We start from the raw sequence: 25,413 nt of genomic DNA, 5'->3' as shown, positions 1-25,413 counted from the left end.
GATGTCCCTTTCTGTCAGATTTCAAGTAGTTCCACTAAAGGGCAGAAATATGCAAGTTGTGCTGCTCGCCCTATATTTTAGCGCCAGTACCATGGGCAGCACTAAAAAATCAGCGCAAACAGCACCATGCAGTGCATAAGAGCACACAGCTATTCGAGCTGCTGCAGCTCAAGCAGAAATCTACATGAGCGGCAGCAAATCTACTCGAGAAGCAGACACCTGACCGAGACCTCTAGCGACTGCCCCAATCACCCACAATAAAAAATGGCGCTAGGGGATACCAATCTGGCATGCACTTGCATTTCTGGGGCCTTGTGTGAAGAAACTCTGCCACGCAGTGATTGGCAGAATTTGGTTGGATCTCCGCATTAGAAGAGTAACGATGGGTCACCAAATTCCTCCAATTCCGTAGGCAGAATGGAACATTCCGCTTACCTCTATATTTCACATCAATGTACAAATATGTGGAGTTGAGTAGAGTAAACCTTTACTTAGATATATGTATTTACATTGTTGAGAATTTGCTCATTGATATTTTTACTATGATATTTTCGTAAAACAGTACTTAGTACTCTGTATTCTGATTCCACGCCCTCTTCGACCATTGGGCATTTAGATCTGTTCAAAGGGGCGTGATTGGCAGGTGTCAGAGTTGGAGAACTATAGCGATGTGAGACAAAACTCAACTGGACTTTTACTTTGCCTCGTCGATGGTATTAAAGGCGATAAGTATATCTCATGAAGACTGGCAGGGGCCACATAGTGGTGGACTTTGCTGCCTGTCGAAGGGGTGGAATACCTGTCTGGATCCCAACTTTCAAACAGTGTCTGGACTTGGCAACCCACACACAAACTGCAGCAAAACACATGGATTTTGCCTGATTATAACTTGCAATTTGAAAACCTCCACAAATTGTAATGGAACAAACTAATAGTTCTTAAAAGAATTTTAACAGTTCTTATGTAAAATGGTCTTTTGGTTCTAGTTCGCACTATATAAAGCCGGAAAATAAAGCTATCTGTCCTGGGCAGAGAATTGAAAATCTCATTTGATGGACTCAAATCAGGTTTTAGAAAAGGAAGTGGCAGTCCTTTTTGTCCAGCCTGATACTGGCTTATGATCTGGATCCTTTGGGTAAGACACTCGGCCAAATTTATCAAAGAGTTGTGTCACCCTTGGCCACACAACGGAGCGCAAGAGCAACGCAACTCTTAACTTAGATTTATCAAGCTACGCAAGACCACCTAGCATGGCCCTGGATGGCCTGATAAATGTAGAGCAATGCAAGGCAGCGCACATCTTTGTAATACTCTGCCCCAGGGAGGTGTTCCATGGGTAGGCCGTGGGTGTTCCCATGCATCCACCTATGGATTTTGGCGCATTCACAGATTTACCATTGCTACTAGACCTGTGAATATGTCAAAATGCTGCGCCACCCCAGGCGAGGTGTAACGAGGAGAAATATCTTTATTTCTCATTATTTCCTCTTTCTATGTGTGCTAAATTCTGCAGCACTAAAAGCAAAATGCCTTAGGGATTGTTTTTGTGCAGGAAGGTTTTCCTTTGTGCACAATAACAATCCTGCTTACAATGTAGGCACACTTGCATCAAGGTGGCAAGGATAGCTGTTCTGAAATTGCTTATTTAGAAATGAATGTCATAAAATGTTACCAGTATTGGTACATTGTCACCTTACTACAAAAGCATAAACCATAAACCTGTCGTTAAACGTTTTCTGTTGGATTGATCCAAACATTTTGTTTTGCACTCGTTAAATTAATGTTTCCAGCATTTGGCAGGAATAATTTGAACTGTTTGGTAATGCAGACGCCATCTTGAAAAGATCACTTCTCCCTCTGAAGACAATGCACTCTGCATTCAGGGAAGTAATTCAAATCTGGCATTTTTCCTCTTTGAATTATAGACTTAACAGCAACAAATACAAAATGAAAAGATGTCAAAATAATGGGAATGCTGTCTAGACAGTGCATACATTGTCGTAAAGTGAACTGATACAGAATTGATTTGTTGAAAAAGAATAGAGAGTTTTGTTGACGAGGTGCTATTGTAATAACAGCTATTGTCCCTTGCTCAACTCCAAAACATGCACAAATGTCTGGAACTGTTTCCGCTGAGAAAGGTGGACACCCTAATGGTGGTGTGAGTGGGAGTAGCCACTGCTGTTATGTGTAGATTTGTAATACTCCATGGTGCTTAACAAAGGATATCAAAATAAATTCACAACAATGTCATTAAATACACATCAATCATCTATGGCTCTCAAGAGTGCTGTAAGTGGGGTAAGCAGGAGGAAGCTGGACAGGGACAGATTGGAAGAGAACACACAGGTAAGCTGGAGACTGAAAGGAATACAAACTGTGACAGAAGACACAACCTGTGACGCTCCAAATACATTGAGAACCATAGGCGGTGAGCTGGGACCTCAAGGCAAGGAAAAAAAAAAGAAAGCGAGGAAGTAGAAAAGATGTTGAGAAAACTAATGGGTCAATGAGAAAAAATGAGGGTTCCTGAAATGGCTTATAGGACCCAATTCTTAACATCTTTAAGGTCTTTCTTATTGACCTCAGCCTCGCCCAATCTTGCAACGGCCCAACACCCAATATAAGCTCCACTCTCGACCTAATCATCAACAAGGATAACTTAATACAACTTGAATCCATTACACCTTGTGACTGGTCTGAGCACTACTCAATCTCCTTCCCTATCATGGAAACGTTTTTATTGAGAAAGGGTCAACTACTTAAACCCAGCCAATAGTCTAGAGACCTAAGAAATATTCATCCTACTGAGCTAACTGCTATTAGCAACAGCATCCTACCTCCTCCCGTAAACATGATGAGTTTGAATGAGCTCAGCGATAATTGCACCCAATCCATGACAGACCTATTAGACAGGATTGGTCTGAAGCAGCTTAAAAGAATACATAGCAGACAGTCCAAGCTCTGGTGCAATGGTAGTTTAAATGAGGAAAGGCGCATTCTAAGGCTTGCTGAGAGATCCTGGAGATTATCTCACTCTGGCTCTCACCTCCATTGAGGGCACTGAGAAGCTTCTACAATAAAAACATCACAAGATCAAAAGCAGAATACTTCAGATCACAAATCGATAATGCCAAAAACAGACCCCAAAATCATTTTGAAATCATCAAACAAAAAGCAACTTGCCATTCTAAGCACCACTCGGTTGACAAGGAGACACTACCTAATGGTGATGAGTTCTCTGCACATTTCCTCAATAAAACAAGGAAGATCAAATTATAATTTCAACTCACCTCTCAGCGTTTGCTCAGCTTGGACCAGCCCAGTCTCCCCCTGGTGCAGCTCCTGGACAGCTCTCCTCATACTGGATGTACCAAAAACAATAAGACAACTTGGTAAATAAGGCTACTCAGCCTTCCTTCAAAATCCCCGACAAAAACGACATACTCACAGTAATGACATCTATACAACCCTCTGACCATTTTAATGATCCTCTGCCTGCTAAGCTTGTCAAAGAGCTTAGATCTTCCTTACTCCCTTTATGGACTAAGACTATCAAAGAATCTCTCTCTCAGGGCATGGTCCCTGATAGCTCAAAGATAGGACTGGTTACTCTTATTTTTAAAAAACAAATGCTGACCAGTCAGACCCCACCAATTTTCTCCCAATCTCCAAAATCCCGACTCTGGAGAAACGTGTACACCTGCAACTCTGCAACCACATTGAACAATTCCACTTTTTAGATCAGTACCAGTCTGGCTTCAGAGCTGGTCATAGCACTGAAATGGCTCTCACACACGTAGTTGATAATGCCCTGAGATTGATTGATCAGAATGACTCCTGTCTACTTATTCTTCTTGTTTTTTCCTCTGCGTTTGATACAGTCAAACTTGACAGCTTGATTGACCTCCTCGAAAATAGGATGGGGGTATTGGGTCCTGGTTTAAACTTGTTTGCTTCATTCCTTTACAATAGAACTTAGTAGATCAAAATTAACCAATCACTATCAGACATTACACCGGTAACAACTGGAGTACCTCTAGGCTCCACACTTCCACCCACGCTATTCAACCTCTTACAGACATTTGAAAGAACTCAAACATTTATTACCTCATGTACGCTGATGATACACAATTGTATTTGAAAATCTCCTCACCTGAAGATATCACAACGCTCAATTGCACTCTGTCTCAAACCCAACTGTCGAAAACCCAACAATGGCTGACCCTCAGCCACCTCATGCTTTACACCCTCAAAACTGAATTCCTTTTGATCAATCCTCACAAACTCTTGTCCTATATAGAAGATTGGATCCAACACCTCACAGCTCTCAACACTACCTCCCCACATTATTGACTCTACTCACTCGCTAGGCATAACTTTGGACAAACATCTTAATATGCAAGGTCATATTAATGCAACCATCAGGGGAGGCAATCACCAAATTAACATGCTATGGAAAATCAAACTCTTCTTGCCCTCGTTGGACTTTCAGTTAGCAGTACAATCTCTAGTCATCACCCAAATATATTATGGGAGTGCCACTCTTGCTGGCATACCCAAAGTAAAGTTGGCACCATTAAAGGCCACACTGAATTCAGCTGGCAGAATGATAACAGGTTCCAAGAGAATCAACCATATCACTGCCGACATCTAAAATGACTCACGTATGAAGCTAGAATCCAGTGGAAGATTGCATGCTGGACACGCAATGTCCTCCACCCCAATACCCCTGTCTACTTGGTCAAAATACTCAAGCTATCTGGGGGTAGACGTTCCTTAAGAATCACTGACTCCCTACTCTTGAAATCCCAGAAATGATAAATAAAGAGAGAAAACCTACAACCGCTCCTACTCCGGCCTTGCCCCAAGAATTTCGAACTCTTTACCACCAGAAATCAGAACAAACCCCTTGACTACCTCCTTCAAAAAAGAAGCATAGATTTCTTTTCTAGGATCCCTGATCCTTCTTCAGCTTGGATAGCGTTGGGTGGACTTCTGTGGATCTTAGAAATTAGGCAATTTTTTACAATGATTTGGGGCTGGAGGTCTCCGAATTGTCTAATATTTACAGTTAGTCATAGGCTTGATGTGGAATTGGTCAAAATAATGTTTCTCGACCTCTACAAGAACCATTAGAAATTAAGGCTTGATGGTTTCTTTTATGAAACGTCGCAACCCACCTGCTGCCTGTGGTAGCTCTCTGCTCCTTGCGGCTTTGCCCTTATCTTAGCAGCTGCAGTGGCTGCATATAATGAAGTCGACAATTTTGGGAAAGCATTGTTTCTGGGCAGTCAGGCTGGGGCAGAGGTGCACACAAGCCAAAGCTGTCCCCGCTGCAGATGAGAATTCCGGGAAACCACTGCTCAGAGTTCCATGCTTGCAAGGACGAAATGCACGCCCAGCAGCATTTAGCTTGTGCACGTGCGGCTGGCTGGCATGTGTGGTGCATTTGTGTCTGTGGCGTGCAGTGTTTAATTTGCAAAACAATAGGTACTAGGTCCATTCTCAAGGGCCACTGCAGCCTACACCACCCGTTTCTTCTGTCAGCACTGCCAATGACAGAACCAACACAACTACTGACTAGTGCACTCCTAAAAGTGTGACAATTCAGACTATTGCAGGCCACTCAAAGCTATATTAATAGCGTGAGCAGCAAGTATTATTCATTTTTAATATATATTGACTTATTAAAAACTGTTGTTGTGCTCATCTCAAAATTAGACAAAGAGCGCCACCATGTGTTGGACTGATATTAGAGCCGGTGCTGGCTATTAAGTGCTGGTGTGGAGCATTGTAAACTACCAGCTCAAACTAAGCACTGGGTGATGTGGTATAAAGAAGGAGGGGTGGGGAGGAAGATAGGACAGTTTCAGGCAGGGCACCAGCCCTGCCTACTCCCCCTAGCAATCACACTTCTGTATCCGGCTGAAGCTGCATTGAGTGCAGGGTCCCAGAAAGAAGGCACCTCTCTCTCGAAGAGAGCCAGACACACCTCACAGCTGAAGCTGGGAAGTGAAGCAGCTCCCACTCTGACTGCAGCTACCCTTGTCTGTTCCAGGCTTTTCACATCCTGGCACTTCTTCCCATTCACTTACATTTAGAAAGAGCTGAGCTATACACAGGAACTACACAGTGTAGAGGCAGGATTCATGTCAGCTGGGGACATCACTGTTTACCTAAATGACCCTTATCTTGCCTTTTACCCCTCACCCCCCTCATTAACAGGGGGTTAAGAATTGAAAGATGTGCTTTCCTAATGTATAAATATTATCTGTAAATTTTAGTATATGGTGTTAGGTAACACATTTTATCTTGTTACTTATTTTTGTGTCTATGTCCATGTTTATTAATATTCAGTGGGATTTTCCAGAAATACACAAGTTTGCTTGGTTGACAGATACCACACACTTTCCCTGCCCCAGTAATGTCTCGAAGGTGTATAAAGTCAGGTGGGTGGTCATGTTCTGTACTTATTGTTTCAGTTGTGGTGCTTGGTGGCACCAGCCCTTATCCAACCGTGGCCTTGGTGACGACCATCGGCAGCACCAACCCAGGATCCACTGACACACTGCAGATGAGGACAGATGCTTCAGCCACTCCAGAAGGTAAGGAGCCACCACTGCTGAGAGGCCTCAGCCATGGGCTTCTCTTTCAGATATCTCAAAATGCAGTCTGGCTTGCTAAAATGGCATGAAATTCCTTACCAACAAATCCGGGGAAGAAGCTGACCTATCAACATACTTGTGTTTGCATCAGTGTACCCTAAAAGTCTGATTTATGTTGGCGGTATGTATACTTCATCGCAACAGTGAGAGAGTTTCCACACCGCCCACATAATGGTCTGCCCGTCCAATTTATTTGCCGGCGGTCCCTATGTTTGGCTATGGCGGAGACTACTATGTTACCGCTATAGCAAACCTCTACAGCAACCAAGTGGAGTAAAAGCCATTGGAGAAATGGCTACATGTCCCCCCAGACCATTGGAGAAATGGCTACATGTCCCCCCAGGCCATTGGAGAAATGGCTACATGTCCCCCCAGACCATTGGAGAAATGGCTACATGTCCCCCCAGGCCATTGGAGAAATGGCTACATGTCCCCCCAGACCATTGGAGAAATGGCTACATGTCCCCCCAGGCCATTGGAGAAATGGCTACATGTCCCCCCAGACCATTAGAGAAATGGCTACATGTCCCCCCAGACCATTGGAGAAATGGCTACATGTCCCCCCAGGCCATTGGAGAAATGGCTACATGTCCCCCCAGCGAATGCGGATAAATACACATTTTTTTACTGTCTGTCACCGCCAGAGAGACAGTGAATAGCAAATAATGCTCTCCGCACCATGGGAGATGACTCTCTAGGCAAGGGAAGCATAATTTGTTTGTTTTTTCAAAATTTAAAAAGAAAACTGTTTGGTTCAGGGCTGTCTCATGCTGATGAGGCTCTGCACAAAACAGCAAAATACTTTGCCAGGAACAGCAATGACGGCCGTTCCTGCCAATGCTTTATAAATAAGCACCACCTTGGCGGTCATTTATGTATGTGGCAGGAGGCTCCTCTGCTAAGGGGACAAAATAGTTTACTCCGGCCCCGTGTCCCTGTCTCCATGGGGGAATGATGGGTTGTCTGTCAAAATATAAATCAAGCACTAGATCAGAATCCTAAGAGATCCAATCACGTTAATTTTGTAAGGCAGTCCTTACCTCTGGAGTTTAAGACTGAATAACACTAAACCACCAGTGGCGAGATCTGGCCAGTCCTTTATAATAATAATTTATTATGAAATTTTATATAGTACTAGCCAGACCCAGGGGTATCAGAGCGCTTTACAACCGTCGAATTGCATAGACCAAACAAACATTCACAGTAAGTACAATGAAGGTATCCGTACAAGTGTCAAAAATCTCGAGACAATATCGGGCATGCACGTTGAGTTTCAGTGGGTTAAGTAATCATTGTCAATGAGTACTAGTAGTGCCGTAGCTGAGTGACCATAGTCTGGGGGGGAAACATCCTTTACAACGGAACCGCTGCAACGCAGGATTTACAACGAAAGTCATTACAGCGACTTTCGCTGGAGGGTGCTCTAGGATAGGGGATAGTTTAATTTACTATCCAACACCTTCCCTACTATCCACGGGGACTGGAGTTGGAATAGTAAATTAAACTATTCACTATCCAGCGCCCCCCAACGCAAGTCGTTGTAACGACTTGCGTTGTTAAACCTGCGTCGTAAAGGTACGCGTTGTAACGGTACGCGTTGTACCGTCATACATCCGTCTGGGGTCACACTCCCATCCAGGGAGTAGTGTCGTCAGCTCTTCTGCGTCTCATGTCCCTTCGCTAGGGACCGATCTAGGAAAACATCTTGATAAAGCGCATTGTGTCTAATACGGCTGCTTTAAAGCGACACTTTCATTCATTTAGTGGAGACACGTGAAAGGTTAGAAGGGCACGCTGAAGGTCAGACTTGTGACCTGTGGTTGCCATGCTGACCACATCAGCAGGTGCACTTTAAACAAATGGTTTGTATTGCCGTCACACCCTCTCATTGTGTACTTTACCACAGATACATTAGCACTGAAGCTCTCATTCTAACTTGTATGAAATTACCTTGAAGTATTGCTGCATACGGAAATATCAACATTATTACTGTGTTTTTCTAGAGGCAGTATTACTGAATGCAAAAATATCAATATTATAACTGTGTGTTTCTCTAGAGGCAGTACCACTGTGTCAATATTATAACTGTGTGTTTCTCTAGAGGCAGTACCACTGTGTCAATATTATAACTGTGTTTTTCTAGAGGCAGCATTTCTTGCATATGGACATATCAATATTATAACTGTGTGTTTCTCTAGAGGCAGTATTACTGCATACGGAAATATCAATGTTATAACTGTGTGTTTCTCTCGAGGGAGTACCACTGTATATAGAAATATCAACATTATAACTGAGTATTTCTAGAGGCAGTATTACTGCATACGGAAATACCAACATTAAAACTGTTTTTCTAGAGGCAATATTACTGAATGCAGAAATATCAATATTATAACTGTTTTTCTAGAGACAGTACCACTGCATACAGAAGTATCAGTATTATAACTGTGGGTTTCTAGAGGCAGTATTACTGCATGCAGAAATATCAACATTATAACTGAGTATTTCTAGAGGCAGTATTACTGCATACGGAAGTATTAATATTACAACGGTGTTTTTCTAGAAGCTGTTTTACTGCATACGGAAGTATCAATATTATCACTGTGTTTTTCTAGAGGCAGTATTACTGCATACGGATACATCACTATTATTACTGTTTTTTCTAGAGTCAGTATTACTGCATAAGGAAATATCAATATTATAACTGTGTGCTTTTCCTCAGGCAATATTACCATCTGATACTGTTCTGTGTGGTCAGAAGGAGGGCTAGTATTATGAATCGGAGTTACTGCATCTGAATTTTGCATATTTTATTACTTTCAACCCTTGTCCTGTGCACATTTCTCCAGATGTCCTTTGGAAAATTTCTTGGCAGTTTGAAATTACCACATATATTGTAAAACGGAGACTGCACTGCAAAACAGTTTACACCATATCCAGTATTAATATACAATGTAAGGGTCTTACGGTAAATTGGCCACTCAGTCTCATTGAGAAGTTGTGCTTAGACTCTGTATCCATTAAATATGGAGCCAACCAACACAGTATAACTTTTATCAAATAAAGTAATTTTATTGCTCTGAACCCGCCATTATTTCCCTTTATCAGAAATCTTGTCTTGAGTAAGGAAAGCATCTCCTGAATCTTCAAGTTTTTCAAAACATAACTTCCAGCAGTAAGTTAACTTGATTCCGGAAGCTCTACTCTTGGCTGTCCTCTCGATATAATTTCAATTTCTGCATGAATCAAATTCTCTGAACCCATTCAGGTGACCGTCCTGACCTCATCAGAACCGGTCGCTCCACCTCGCTCCTGAGCCGCCTGGTGTTCGTGGCTGCCTGGTGTCCACATTGCTCCCTCCTGGGCTGCCGGTATTGCTGTGCTCACTGCTGCGCCTGCCATTGATATTAAGCTGCCTTGATTTGCCTATTTCGTAATCTAATATTGTAATATTGTGCTCATTGCCACGCCTGCCAATTGCTTTTAACTTGTTTCGATCTGCCCATTTGATTTAATAATTCTGCTCCGCTTTGCCTGGTATCGCCGCTTTTGCCAGATAGTGCCCCCCGACCCCGTCCTGCACTGTTATCGTGCCATTTGTTGTGCCTGCTGACCCACGGCCCCTCCACCGCAGCCCTCCGGCATCCCCAGACCTCGCAACCCCGCTCCCGCCTCCCAGCTGCTCCTCCCTCCCTCCGCCCCCTCCACGATCCATTTATGACGGATGCTCTTGCGCGCAGCGTTCACGCGCAGCAGAAGCGCCCCATGCGCGCCGAAGGTGCGCCAAAGGTAAGCCCGTCTACGCCCGTCCGCGCCTTGACCCCGCTCTGCGCCAGACCCCCTGGACCACGCAAAATCCACTCCTCCCGCATAAAGTACGACGCCGCAACCCTCTCAGCACTTAACCCCGGCCGACTCCCAAATTGCTACCAAGCCGCCCCAGGACTCACCCATGGACCCTTCACCTGCCACTCCTGCAAGTTCGACTGCGTCAGGACCCGCACCAAATCCTCAAACTCCAAACAGAGCTCTGACACTAACCACCTGAAGTGCATCCTGCTCAACACCCGCTCGGTCCACAGACACGCCACTGAACTTTGGAACCCACTCGACACCACTTCGCCGGACGTCGCCTTTCTTACAGAAACCTGGATGAACGCCTCATCAGCACCCGACATCGCCATAGCCATCCCGGACGGCTACAAGATCATCCGAAAGGACCGCATCAACCAAACAGGAGGAGGCATCGCCATCGTCCATAAGAACACCATCCGCATCACAACCAGCTCCGACGATAACCTCGCAGCCACCGAACACCTTCACTTCCAGATCCACACCGACCCCAAGACCACACTCAGAGGCACTCTCATCTACAGGCCACCAGGACCCCGCACACAATTCAGCGAAGACATCACTGAATTCATCAGCCCACACGCCCTCCCCTCCGAGGACTACATTCTACTGGGAGACCTCAACTTCCACCTGGAAAAGAACAACGACAGCAACACCACCACCCTTCTGGACAACCTCGCCAATCTCGGACTCAAACAACTTGTTGACACCCCCACCCACTATGCCGGCCACACGCTTGACCCAATCTTCACCTCCAGCAAGCACATCTCCTTCAATCACACCACAGCTCTCCATTGGACGGACCACAGCTGCGTTCACTTCAACTACAAAAAGACTACGACCCACAACCACCCAAAACCAATTCCCCGCAGAAACTGGAACAAAATTACCACCGACCAGCTCTTCACATCGCTCCACCAAAATCCTCCTGCCAAATCATCGGACCCAAACCAAGCAGCCACCAACCTCACACAATGGATCACCCACAGCGCGGACGAATTAGCACCCTTGAAAAACCACCAAATGAAGCAAGGCAGCAAAAAAGACCCCTGGTTCAATGATGACCTTAAGAAATCCAAGAAGATCTGTCGCACCCTCGAAAAGGCCTGGCGTAAAAACCCTACCACTGACAACCTGGCCACCTTCAAGAACGCCACCCGCAAACACCACCAACTGATCTGATCCACCAAGAAATCAGCATTCAAGGATCGACTCGACAACAACGCCCACAACAGCAAGGAACTATTCAACATCGTCAAAGAGTTTACCAACCCCACCGCCGGCACCAACGACATCACTCCCTCCCAAGACCTCTGTGACTCTCTAGCCTCGTTCTTCCACAACAAAATCGATGACATACATAACAGCTTTGGAGACCAGTCCACCCCACCCACCTCCGAACTAAAACCCCCCTCCAACAACCTTTACGCCTGGAACCCAATCACCACTGAAGACACCATCTGCCTGATGAACACCATCCACTCAGGATCGCCAACCGACCCATGTCCCCACCACATTTTCAACAAAGCAGACTCCATTATCGCACCCCATCTCCGAGAAGTCATCAACTGCTCCCTCAACTCCGCTACCTTCCCGGAAAGTTGGAAACATGCCGAACTCAGCGCCCTCCTGAAGAAACCCACAGCAGACCCCACTGAACTTAAGAACTACCGCCCCATTTCGCTCCTCCCATTCCCTGCCAAAGTCATTGAGAAAGCCGTCAACAGTCAGCTCGCCGCCTTCCTCGAATCCAACAAATCCCTCGACCCTTCACAGTCTGGCTTCCGAGCCAAACACAGCACCGAGACCGCCCTCATCGCAGCAACAGACGACATTCGAACCCTACTGGACAACGGAGAAACAGCTGCCCTCATCCTACTTGACCTCTCCGCAGCCTTCGACACAGTCTGTCATAGCACCCTTATACAACGCCTCAGCAACATCGGAATACAAGGAAAAGCACTGGACTGGATCATCTCGTTCCTCGCCGGAAGAACCCAGAGAGTCCGCCTTCCCCCTTTTAGATCAGAGGCCACCGAAGTCATCTGCGGCGTACCACAAGGATCATCTCTCAGTCCCACCCTCTTCAATGTATACATGAGTCCCCTCGCATCCATCGCGCGCCAACACAACCTCAACATCATCTCCTATGCAGACGACACCCAGCTGATCCTCTCCCTCACCAAAGACCCAAACACCGCCAAAACCAACCTACACGAAGGGATGAAAGAAATAGCCGAGTGGATGAAGAACAGCCGTTTAAAACTGAACTCGGACAAAACGGAAGTCCTCATTTTAGGATCATCCCCCTCCGCCTGGGACGACTCATGGTGGCCACCGGCCCTGGGAACCGCACCCATACCAACGGATCACGCACGTAACCTGGGCTTCATCCTGGACTCCTCCCTCTCGATGACCAGACAAGTCAACGCCGTATCATCATCATGCTTCAACATCCTACGTATGCTCAAAAAAATCTTCCGTTGGATCCCCACCGGAACAAGAAAGACGGTCACCCATGCACTGGTCACAAGCCGACTGGACTACGGAAACACCCTTTACGCCGAAACCACAGCCAAACTACAGAAAAAACTCCAACGCATCCAAAACGCCTCAGCCAGACTCATCCAAGACGTCCCCCGCCAAGCTCACATTTCCGGTCACCTGAAAGACCTCCACTGGCTCCCCGTCAACAAGAGAATAACGTTCCGTCACCTCACCCACGCACACAAAGCCCTCTACAACCTAGGACCTGAATACCTCAACACACGCCTGTCCTTCTACACCCCCACCCGCCAACTTCGATCGTCCAATCAAGCCCTCGCCGCAATTCCACGCATCCAAAGATCCACCATGGGGGAAGATCCTTCTCCTACTTAGCGGCCAAGACCTGGAATTCCCTCCCCCCCCCACCTCCGCCTTACACAGAACCACCTCTCCTTCAGAAAACAACAAAAAACGTGGATATTCGATAAGTAAAGTACCCCCCTCCCTCAAGCGCCTTGAGACCCTCTGAGTGAGTAGTGCGCTATACAAATTTCAAACTTGAACTTTATTCAGGGCACCTCATGCTGCTTGTGTGCAAAGGGTCCCCATTGACATGTCTATTCAAAGGCTGGGCTGATGTTCCAAGTCCACAAACATCCAAATACATACTAAAAGTACCCCACAGAAAGTGAAATACATCCCTAGATTGTACTGTGTTTACATTAGAAGATCGGGATTTTGGGAGCTCCGTTGAAGACACTGGAGCAGCAGAGGGCCTATAGAGGCTTGTGTAAAACACCAGTTCTAGTAGTCCAATGTTTGCCTTTCATTTCCAAACTAGCAAACTATATCCTCGTTGAGATCAATGCTCTAATTTAATTATAACCCTTCTGCCTCTTACTATAGCTGTTGGAAAAAACACTTTCCCTCATTGTAGGGCCTCACCCGCAACTCATCCTGTGATTCAGGGAGAGGAAGTTTTATGAGGTGTATAGCCCTTGACCATGGGCTATAATTGTGCATTATAACTAGGGGTGGGCAGAGAACCCCCGCTGCCTGGCCCGGTCCCTGCTTCTGAACGCAGCCAGGCTGGGGAGAGCCTCCATGTGCCCTCATGGACCCCCGTCCCCAGTGCCTGGACCCTCGGATGGTTTGCAGGACAGATGGCTCCCACAACCCGGGGCCCGCCGGACGGAGTTCAAGCCCCGGGTCCGGTCCCAGCTTCCGAACCCTAGCCAGGCCGGGGAGAGCCTCCCCGGGCCCCGGTGGATCCCCGTCCCCAGCGCCCAGACCCTCGTCTGGGTTGCAGGACGGGGGGCTCCTGTACCCCGGGGTTCACCAGATGGAGCTCAAGCCCCGGCCCAGCTGCTGAACCCTAGCCAGGCTGGGGAGACCCTCCCCGGGCCCCGGTGGACCCCGGTGGACCCCGGTCCCCAGCACCCGGACCCTCGGCTGGCTTGCAGTACGGGGGCTCACACATCCCGGGATCCGCCAGACGGAGCTCAAGCCCCAGGCCCAGCTTCCAAATCCTAGCCAGGCTGGGGAGAGCCTCCCGTGCGCCTCAGTGGACCCACGTCCCCAGTGCCCGGACCCTCGGCTGGCCTGGAAGTCCCAAGGTGTTTTTTTCAGACTACGACCTCAGATCAGATGTGGCGACCCGCTGTGTTTAAGCATATTACTAAGCGAAGGAAAAGAAACTAACCAGGATTCCCCCAGCATCGCCGAGTGAAGAGGGAAGAGCCCAGCGCCAAATCCCCGCCCGGCGGCGGATGCAGGAAATGTGGCGTACAGAAGACCGGCTCCCGGCGTAGCTCAGGGGGGCCAAGTCCTTCTGATCGAGGCTCACCCCATGGACGGTGGCGTCCCCGGGCGCACCGTGATCGGGTCTTCTCAGAGTCAGGTTGCTTGGGAATGCAGCCAAAGCGGGTGGTAAACTCTATCTAAGGCTACATACGGGTGCGAGACCGAGACAACAAGTACCGAAAGGGAAAGTTGAAAAATAACTTGGAAGAGAGAGTTCGAGAGGGTGCGAAACCATTGAGAGGTAAACGGGTGGGGTCCGTGCAGTCCTGCCGGAGGATTCAACAGGACAGAAAGGTTGGTGGCCCGGGAGTTCCGGATCCCCTCCACGGGAACTGGCGCCCGGGCCCTACCTGGTCCCCGCAGGGCGCATTTCCTCTATGGTGGTGCGTTGTGACCGGCTCTGGGTCGGCTGGGAAGGCTTTGGGGTGGCAGGTGGTCCTACACACTGGCAGAGGGTGTTGGAGCCCCCCTGGCAACAGCTTCGCCCTGTCCGCAGGGCTGAGGAAGATTCGACTGCCTCCACACCCTCCCCCCGGCACCCGCTACCAGCCGCCCCTCAGGGCTTGCCGGGGTGGGGAAGGGGGGACGGGCCCCCTGCTTCCAGTGCGACTGTCGACTGGGGCGGCCTGTGCCCAGTGCGCCTTGACTACATCGTGCCGTCGGGCGGGGAGACCCATGCTGGGCGCCAGGGGTCTGCAGCAATGTCGGTTACCCACCCGACCCGTCTTGAAACATGGACCAAGGAGTCTAACACCTGCGCGAGTTGGAGGGCCGAGTGAAACTCTGTGGTGCAATGAAGGTGAGGGTCGGTGCGCACCGGCTGAGGTGGGATCCCGCTGCACTTCCAGCGACGGGCGCACCACAGACTCGTCTCACCTGCTCCGTCGGAGAGATGGAGCATGAGGGTGCGTGATAGGACCCGAAAGATGGTGAACTATGCCTGGGCAGGGCGAAACCGGAGGAAACTCTGGTGGAGGTCCGTAGCCGTCCTGACATGCAAATCGGTCGTCAGACCTGGGTATAGGGGCAAAAGACTAATCGAACCATCTACAAGCTGGTTCCCTCTGAAGTTTACCTCAGGATAGCTGGCGCTCTGAGCCCCCAGTTTTATTTGGTAAAGCAAATGATTAGAGATCTTGGGGCCTAAACAATCTCAACCTATTCTCAAACTTTAAATGGGTAAGAAGCGTGGCTCGCTGGTGTGGAGCCGGGCATGGAATGCGAGTGCCTAGTGGGCCGCTTTTGGTAAGCAGAACTGGCACTGCGGGATGAACCGAACGCCGGGTTAAGGCGCCCGATGCCGACGCTCATCAGACTCCAGAAAAGGTGTTGGTTCATATAGACAGCAGGACGGTGGCCATTGAATTGGAAATCCGCTAAGGAGTGTGTAACAACTCACCTGCCGAATCAACTAGCCCTGAAAATGGATGACGTTGGAGCATCAGGCCCATACCCGGCCGTCGCCGGTGCTGAGAACGGCAGAGGCTAAGCCGCGACGCATAGGAGGGCCGCTACAGGCTACAGGCCCGGGTGGAGCCGCCACAGGTGCAGATCTTGGTGGTAGTTGTAAATATTCAAACAAGAACATTGAAGGCTGATTTGGAGAAGGGTTCCATGTGAACGGCAGTTGAACATGGGTCAGTCGGTCCTAAGAGATGGGCGAGCGCCGTTTGAAAAGTGATGTGTGAGTTGTAAAGGGGTGGGCCCTCGAAACTCATGGACCTGGGTCAGTATGCAAGTACAAAGAACGGGTGGTCCGAGTTGAGTAGATATACTTTACAATTATTTTGTTCTAGTACATATTTATACACACCACAATTATATTTCACAATGTATATGCTTGGCGCAATGAGGGTGGAGTATGCAGTATTCAAAGACGAATTGTATTTATTCCATGTACAGGTGCAATCATTGTACTTGTTACTGCATACAATTACTTATAAGTCATCTGCATATCATCAATGTAATTTGTAAAATCATTACACAAATGGTGCTCTCAGTGAGGAAGGGAAAGGGAGTGAGGAGTATGTGAGGGACGGGGTAAAGGTGGTGTGACAGTATTGCATCACATTCAAATCGTAACGCCTTTACAATTAAGGTAATGACAGTGTTCCCAAAACACATCACACATAGGTAAGAGTGGATCATTCTTTTGTTCCTATGGCGTGTAGGATTCGGCGTAGTCTACGTTTCGACCCCGAGTGTGTAAAAGGGTTAGTCTTCCCTCATGTTGGGGTCTTCATCAGGACAAAGGAGAGAGCATGGAGAATGACGGACGGCGAATCTTGTGTCACGTCTTGGGCTTGGGCGTGCTCCTGTTTGTTTTGTGATTCGGCGTCTTTAGTGTAGCGAAGGGTATCGTAAATTCTTCATATAGAGGGCTTCACTATGCACCCCACATCCTTCTTATGTGGCGCGAGACTCCAGCGGTCAGCACACATCGATTCCTCCGTGTTTGATGGTGATTGGCGATGACCTCCGTTGCCCTCGGCCGATGGAAAGGAAGTCAGGTTCAGATCCCCAAACACGGAGTAGCGGAGATGGGTGCCCTCGCAGCATCCACTGAGGTAAGGCAAACAATCCAGGGAAGCCGGCGGGAGCCCTGGGAAAGTTCTTTTTTTTTGTGAAGGGCAGGGCGCCCTTGAATGGGTTCACCCCGAGAAAGGGGCCCGAGCCTTGGAAAGCGGCACGGTTCTGCCAGCGTCAGGTGAGCTCTCGCTGGTCCTTGAAGATCCAATGGATCCTCATGAAAGGATTTAAAGTGTTCTCATTCCAATTACAGGGCCTTAAAAGAGTCCTGTATTGTTATTTTTTGTCACTACCTTCCTGAGTCGGGAGTGGGTAATTTGCGCACCTGCTGCCTTCCTTGGATGTGGTAGCCGTTTCTCAGGCTTCATCTCCGGAATCGAACCCTGATTCCCCGTTACCCGTGGTCACCATGGTAGGCACAGAAAGTGCCATTGAAAGTTGATAGGGCAGTCATCCGAATGTATCGTCACCGTCACAGGGACCACCGTCACAGGGACCTGCGATGAGCCCGAGGTTATCTAGAGTCACTGGACCGGCCATCTGGTCGCCCCATTGGAAAGCATTGCGCGCAACCAGATGGCTGAGGGGAAAGGTGCGACCAGGCCGGGACCGAAGGATGCCAATCTGCCTTCACCGGAGGGCTCCCACCTGGCTATGCAGGGCTCAGGGGCTCTGAGCTGGGTGGGCTCGGAGACCCCACCTGGGCCTCACACCCAGGGCTGAGAATGGGGTCCCCAGCGGACCTCCGACCCGGGGCCTATGGCGGAGCTTAACCCATCCCTGGGACTGCGCGACGGTCCCGGAACAGGCCGCGCGGGAGGCCTCCACCGGCCTGCAACAGGCCACCAAAGGCCCCGGCCTATGCTCCTGAACCCAGCCAAGCTGGGGAAGGCCAGCCCGGGGCCAGAGCCTGGGAAGGCACCTGGGGTGGGAGCACCCAGCCAGAGCTCTCGGGCCCAGACCGGTGGAGCCTGTCCCGGGCACTTTGGCGCGCGGCATACTGGAAGTGGGAGCCCCGGGCCATAGGGAGGTGTGGTCCGGGCCGGGCCCATCTGGTCCCCGATTGAGAAGCGCCAGCCCGAGGGGGAGGTTCAGGCATACCCTGCCCCTAGTAATCCAGAGGAAAGCTCAACTTCTTTCTGGTAAGCTGTGCGCACCGAATGACGGAGGGGACCCAGGGCACGAGGGCGCTCGACCACCTGGAGCCCTGGCTGGGATGAGGGAGGCAAATGAGCCCTCATCAGGACTTCCAGGGTAGCTCAGCCATCTGGTCACCCCATTGGAAAGCATTGCACATGACCAGATGGCCGAGGGTAAAGGTGCGACCAGATGGCCGGACCCAGAGGACGGCAATCTGCTTGCCCCGAGCCTTCACCAGAGGGCTCACGCTTGCCGTTTGGAGGGCTCTGGGGCTCTGCACCATGGACCCCTGTCCCGGGCAGACGGACCTTTGGCAGGTCGCAGGACGGGGGCTCCCACACCCCAGGCCCTGCCTGAAACCCAGGCCCGGTCACTGCTTCTCAACCCAGCCAGGCCGGGGAGATCTGGGAGCCTGCCCGGGCACGTGGTACCCCGTCCCGGGCACAAGGACCCTCGGCTGGCCCAGGACATGGGATCCTGTTCCACAGATTTTTTCCATAACTCCGTGGAACTCTGCGTAGTGGCACTATGCAACTCTGCCTACCCCTAATTATAACATCCTGTGTAGTACTCGAAAGTATTCTTGAACTGGCAGGTGTCTAGTTCATTTTCTTCAGTGTCTCCTGAATCGATCTCTCTGCTCTCTGTGCCTAGTCTGGGACTCCTGCATATCCTATTGTTCTTGTCCTAATCACTTAGAATTGAAAAACATAAAACTAAAGAAAGATTCTTTGGACATGTCAATTAACGATTTACTTTGATTTTGGAAGTCATTTACGCATAGCATGAGAGCATTCAGACTTTAAAAAGACCCATGGATGTTATGTCTTCTCTACAGAAAGATATAGATTGGCGATTGAAACTTGGTTGTAATGCGTTTTCCTTTCCTATTACTTAAACTGGAGAGACAGGTATTTAAGTGGTCAGTCACATCCCAGACTTGCTTGACAATGGTACAGACACAGTTTTAGGCACACCCATTTCTCCTCCAATCTGCTTCGGCATCTTCGGTCGGATGTGAATGGCTACGGAAGTGTCCTACCAGCCCAGGTACTCGCCAATAACCACGCAAACACACTGAGAGTAGTTTTACACCTTTTTATTCTGCTGCGTGTAAGCAGAACTCAACATTCTAAGCCTGTCTTCAACTCATCTCTCCAACACTTACTTCACAGGCCTACGGTGTGCAATGGGAACCAAAAGAGTTCCAGCTTTCTGTTATCTACAAGACACTACATCTCCCACTTTGCTAATTAAAAAGTTGCAACTTTTCAAATACATACATCAATAAGTAAATAAACTAATAAATACATGAATAAACATATATATGATCACAGATATACAGGCAAGTATCATTCTTTAATTACTTGCATTGGCACCTGAGTCAAAATTCCTAATGGGTCACTGGAAATTGGGCACTAGCAGTCGAAGTGTCCGTTATTTGCACAGGTGAGGTGGAATCATCAGCAGACAAAGAGTCATCAACAGCCTGTCGGGACCCACTCTCTTGATTAGCATTGATGTTTAGTGAAGGATGAGCAGAATGTCAAAAATTAGAGGAATCTCTCGTAAGGGACTTCCCAGGACGCTTGGCAGTCACCACATGTCCTTTGGGTAGTGATGGTAAAGGGTTCAGCCTCAAAAGGAGCATTAGACATTCTTATTCTCAGTTTTCTGACAAGCACTCGATCTCCTCTAGTAAAGGTGGTGTCTTTCACATGTCGTGATCTGTCAGTATATATTTTCATTTTACGACCAAAGTCCGTAATATGAATGTGTTCCTCATTCTCAGATCTGAGATTGGTCCATCGGGGCAGCTTGGCCGTTATGGCTCTTCCAAAAATGAGGGTCGCATGGCTTTCCCCTGTTGTTAAATGAGGGGTTGATCGGTAAGCTCAAAGAGTAGTGTTTGAACCAACTTTTAAGTTGAGCTTCTCAGATGCAGCAAGCTGAACAGCTTTCTTTAGAGTACCCATGAACTGTTCTACCGGACCATTGTTATGGGGCCAAAGAGGAGTGCTTTTTTGATGGTTTATATTGAGGTGATTTAAAAAAGTTTTAGAATTCACGATTGCAGGTACACCCCATTGTTGCAAAGATGCCATCTAATCTTTAAATAACATTTTCATGTGTAGTGAATGAAAGTGGAATGGAATGGAATGAAAAGCTGGAGTAATGACTAGAAGATGATGTCCATTTTCAAGAGGACCAAAGAAGTCAACAGCAATTCTCTCCCAAGCATAATTGACACGTCCCTTTCGTCGAGATAAGGAAACCAGACTCGGTCACGAGAGCTCTCTTAGTGGCAACTATTACTCAATGTTGCTCATGGGCGACGTCGATCACTTGTTGTTGCAGACTCTTGGGAATAGCAATTGGTGTACCTTGCAGAATGAGGCCTTCTTGAGTCACTGAAAGTTTCTCTCTTACATTTTTAAACTTCAAGTCCTCACTGTCATTAGTGAGTGGTTTAGAGTGCTGGTTCCAAGTCTGATGAGCAATAAGGTCTTTTTTTCCTAACATGTCACTATCTTGGCTTGTGGCAGTAACAATTTGTTCTAAAACATGGCAGATGGTGTGCTTGATTTCACAATGAAATTGATGGAGGCCTTCGCTATCTTAGATGGGGTACTAGGTGATTGCAATGGCACTCTTGAAAAATAATCAACAGATTCTGATCTTTTTCTGAACAATGAAGAATTGTATAGTCATATTCTTGTAAGCTCAAACCCCAACGTTCAATTCGAGGAGGCATTTTGACTTTGTGATTGCCAAATACCCTCAACAGTGCTTGATGATCAGTCACTACTGCAAAATGCTTTTTGTACAAGAATGCATGGAAATATTCACGAGCCCAGACCACTGCCAAACTTTCTTTATCTAGTTGCCAGCATGAACGTTCTGTTTGTGACAGGCTCTTACTGGCATATGCCACGATATGTCTCTGGGCATTTGGCTGTCTGTTCTGCTGTGCAAGGATCGCACCCTACCCTGACAGGGCTAGTGTCAACTACAACCTCTGTATAAAGTTTAGGATCAAAGTTGGCAATTTCAGTGGCACTCTTAATAGCTTGCTTGATTCTTTGGAAGCTCTTTTCACATTCACGTCACCAATAAAAAGACAATTTCTTTAAAATCAGTTCTTGTATAGGTGCACTGACAGTAGCTGTAGGAAACTGGCTCTGTATATACTATACCAAAGTAAGGTAAGTCAGCACAATGTCCAGTTGATCTCCAGAGGCTTAAGTAAATAATACTAAAAGCTCTATTGGTGGTACTGTGTTCGAGCAGCTCGGCTTATCAGAGGGCTGTGTTAAGCATTTGTTGATACCACACATCCAAAAGACTGAATCCAAGACCAATTGTTTTGTTATGTTATTGTTTTATTTTAGAACCAAGAGGAGCTCAGTTGCTGGCGAGTAATAGTTTTAAGAATAGCAATACTTTTCAAATACAGTAGGTATTGTGTTTTAAAGGCATATAAATACTTTACAGAAGTATAATAAAGCTCTTTTGTAATATCAATCAAACAGTAGCAAACTCACCAAATGTAAGAGTTAGACATTTAGTGCAATAGGTAGAAATGCAATGCAATCCTATGGAAGGAAACAGTTATGCACATTTACAGGTAAGTAGCTGACTTACATATCCAGTCTTTGGAAGTCTAGACCAACTGCGCATAATGTTAGTTAGTGGAGACCCTCGAGAGGTGCTGGTTGCAGGTAGGTACCCGCAGTTTTAGGGCACAGGCTCCGGGGGTTAAGGCAAGCATGATAGGCCACAAGTTAGCACCACACATACACCACCAGTGGCAAAGGGGCGGCCTAGTGCAGGTTTAAAATCAGCATAGGGCGCCCAATGCAGGCAAATGGGGAATCTCGGTCACACAAAGAGGCTGCAGGCTTGGACCAGTAGACTGGACGAAGGCGACCAATAGCTGGGCAGGTAAGAAGAGATGTCGGTGGATGCCTTGGCACCATCAGCAGGGCTCCCCAAAGTTAGGGGGGCTTAGAATGCAGAGGTGCCTTTAGGTGTCGGTCTTTCTTTACCAGAGCCGCTCTCGGTCGTGGGGACCCTTCAAGATGAGGCCTCAGGCTTCTTCATGGAGTCCAGGAGAGGTCAGCCACCAATGGAGTTGGGGTCTGGGGCGCTTGGGAGACTTAGCCACTGCTAGGTAGGTTAGCCACTCAGGTTTGGGCTGTGGGTGTCAGAGTGGCCTTGAGTCAGGGTTCCAGTGTATCCGGAGTCCTTCAAGTTGGTTTCTTGTGGACAGGGCTGCTATCCTGTGGGAGAGGTGTGGCGCCGCGGCCAGGGCGACTGACGCTGGAATCTGGGGACCACGGTTCGATCCCCGGCTCCGGCGGCAGGTTAGCCCAGCACCATGTGACTCTGGGCAATAGCTCGCTTAATCTTCCCGACGGCCCCCAGCGCCAGAGACCATTACGGGTGATTGTGCGCTTTACAAATGTGGACTTTACTTTTACTTTATCCTCGGGAGATCTGGACATTGTAGAAGAGCAGGCAGTCTTTCTTGGGTTCTTGAAATCGCTGGCCGCAGTACAGGCGTTGTCTTCTTTGTAGAGTCTTTAAAGCAAGAGACAGGCCGGTAAGGCTGGGGTCAAATCAGTAGTCATCTTTAGGCTTTGCTGCATGCATATTCTTTCATCCTTCTTCATAGGTTGCAGGAATCTCAAGATCAAGGCTCAGGGGTGCCCCATAATATTTTATTTAGGAACGTTTCTAGTACTGACAGATAGTGGCCAATGGCTACTTAGCTTTAGTGTGGCAGCACCCTTTGTTTGTCCCCTCTCTTTGAGGAGGGGCATCCCCTAACCTGATTGGATAGAATCCTTCTATACAAGATGGAGTATTTTCTAAGGAGGGTGTCATCTCAGCCCAGAACACCTCACCTAAGTTTCCCACAACCTTACTGCCAAAAGTGGGGCTTGGTCATTGTACTAGGCGTCTCCACTAGTTGGAGAGGACCGGGCTAGCATAACAAATAGCAGGAAGCCTTTGAGGCTCACCACCTTAAATGCTGGTCCTGCTTGGAGGTGGGTGAGAAATACCTCCACCCCAGGCAGGCTTTGTTCCTGACCCACGAGAGCACAAGAGCTCCCACCTCAGGGGGTCAGAAGCATGTCTGAGTGTGGCAAGCTGGTGCTGTACACTAGAGAAATTGTCATTTTTAAGGAGGCATCTCTATGAGGCCATCTGAGGGCATTTTGTAATAAATCCAACATTGGCAACAGTGTGAGTTTATTATGCTGAGACGTTTGATACCAAAAAAAAAAAAAAAAAAAAAGCCATCATGGAGCTGTGGAATTTGTAATGGCAAACTCATAAGGCTTCACTGGACTTACAATGTCTGAGAATGGACTCAAACACTGTAGGGGCAGAGCGCTCATCCACCTATGCCCTCACCCTTGGTACAGTGCGCCCTGCCATAGGATTGTGAGGGCTGCTAGAGGAGTCACTTACCTATGCCACAGGCAGTGTTTGGGTAGGCAGGGATGTGTGCCATGTTGACTATTAAGTCTGCACCAAAACAGTCTTTAATGGAAGTGTAAATGTGTTAGGTGAGGGGTCTCTGAGAGTGGCACACTACATGATGCAGCCCTTAGAGACCTTTTCTTGTCACAAGGCCCTTGGCACCACTGGTACCTTTTACAAGGGGCTTACATATGGGCTAGAGGTGTGCCAATTGTGAAACCAAAAGTACACAGGCTCTGCGAACCATTATTAACAGGGACTCAGTGCACACTCAGTCAAAGTGCATCAGAAATCAGGAAAAACATGGGGGTAACCATGCAAAAAGGGGCACTTCCAGACAGTAGCAAAGAATTTTATGTATCTAGAACAGCTTGTGGTCGTTCCAAGAAATTATCGTAATGTAGAAATGTCTTATGGGAATTTGTAGTAGCCAACATTTGCACTTTCGGTGGATCAGGCCCCTATCAGAAAAGACCTGACCAAAGAAATTCAATCTTTTCTTGTGGAATTCACATTTGTCAGCATTCAGAGTTAAGCCTGCATCGTTCATCAAATGACATACTTGCATAAAAGCTTTGTTATGCTCTTTCTGTATGGCTCCAAAAACCAATATATCATCAATATAATTATATACATTTAGTACAGCCTGTATGACATGTTGAATGACGCCTTGGAAAAGTTTTGCAACTGAGGATACACCAAAACTCAAACAGACCAATATGCGTAGAAAAAGTTTTAATGTACCTGGATTTCTCTTCAAGTTCCAATTGGTGATATCTTTTATTTAAGTTGAGGCAAGAGAAGAACTTCACACCATTCAACTGAGTTATCATATCAGCAAAGTTCAGACTCGGATATCTCTCTTGCTCAATTGCCTTGTTGACTTTATGCATGTCAACGCATATATCAGTGCTGTTCCGTCACTGTCTCTTTTAGGCACCACTACAATGGGAGAAACCCATGGGGATAGACTAGTGGAGCGTTCAATAATGTCATGTTTAAGCAAATAATTAAGTTCCATTTCAACAGTTTCTTGCAAGTGAAACACAGCACGTTTGTGTCTTCTCCTATTTATTTATCTTTAGAGTGAACTTCGTACAATATGTGAATGTTTTTGTTACTTTTTCAAGTCGATTTTTCTTCACTTTGAGATTTTCCTCACATTTGACCAGTCCCACATGTGCATGCCTATTTTAAAGTAAACATCGTTATTGCAAAATTGTCATTGTCACTTTCACTTGAAACTGATACTGAGGAACTCTTTGTCAACTTTGTTTCGTTCCGATTCGCCTCAATTGATGTGACGATTTGGTCTTGTGGGAGCATGCTGAAAGTCACTCAGGTAGTATTCAGTTGGCCAGTTTATCTTCACGCTGTGAGGCACTTTCTTTTCTCTTCGCATTGCAAGTCGTCATGAAGTGGTTCCCTTTAGCACAGCTGATGC

General features: G+C 47.6%; 1 protein-coding gene and 2 pseudogenes across 1 annotated transcript in view; 2 read left to right on the top strand and 1 right to left on the bottom strand.

The window, feature by feature from the left end:
• Positions 1–25,413, top strand: part of LOC144771457 (uncharacterized) — a 75,784-nt gene that overhangs the window by 26,317 nt on the left and 24,054 nt on the right. The window contains exon 2 of the mRNA XM_078655889.1: positions 6,486–6,608. Within this exon, the coding sequence (XP_078512015.1) occupies positions 6,486–6,608 (123 nt within the window). The remainder of the gene's footprint in view (positions 1–6,485; positions 6,609–25,413) is intronic.
• LOC144774341 (28S ribosomal RNA) lies at positions 14,638–17,623 on the top strand (annotated as a pseudogene).
• Positions 17,623–17,857, bottom strand: LOC144774218 (18S ribosomal RNA; annotated as a pseudogene).

Source organism: Lissotriton helveticus, chromosome 8, assembly GCF_964261635.1.
Source record: "Lissotriton helveticus chromosome 8, aLisHel1.1, whole genome shotgun sequence".
NCBI classification, from domain to species: domain Eukaryota; kingdom Metazoa; phylum Chordata; class Amphibia; order Caudata; family Salamandridae; genus Lissotriton; species Lissotriton helveticus.
The sequence above is the reverse complement of the archived record's forward strand: the minus strand, read 5'-3'. Positions and strand labels throughout refer to the sequence as shown.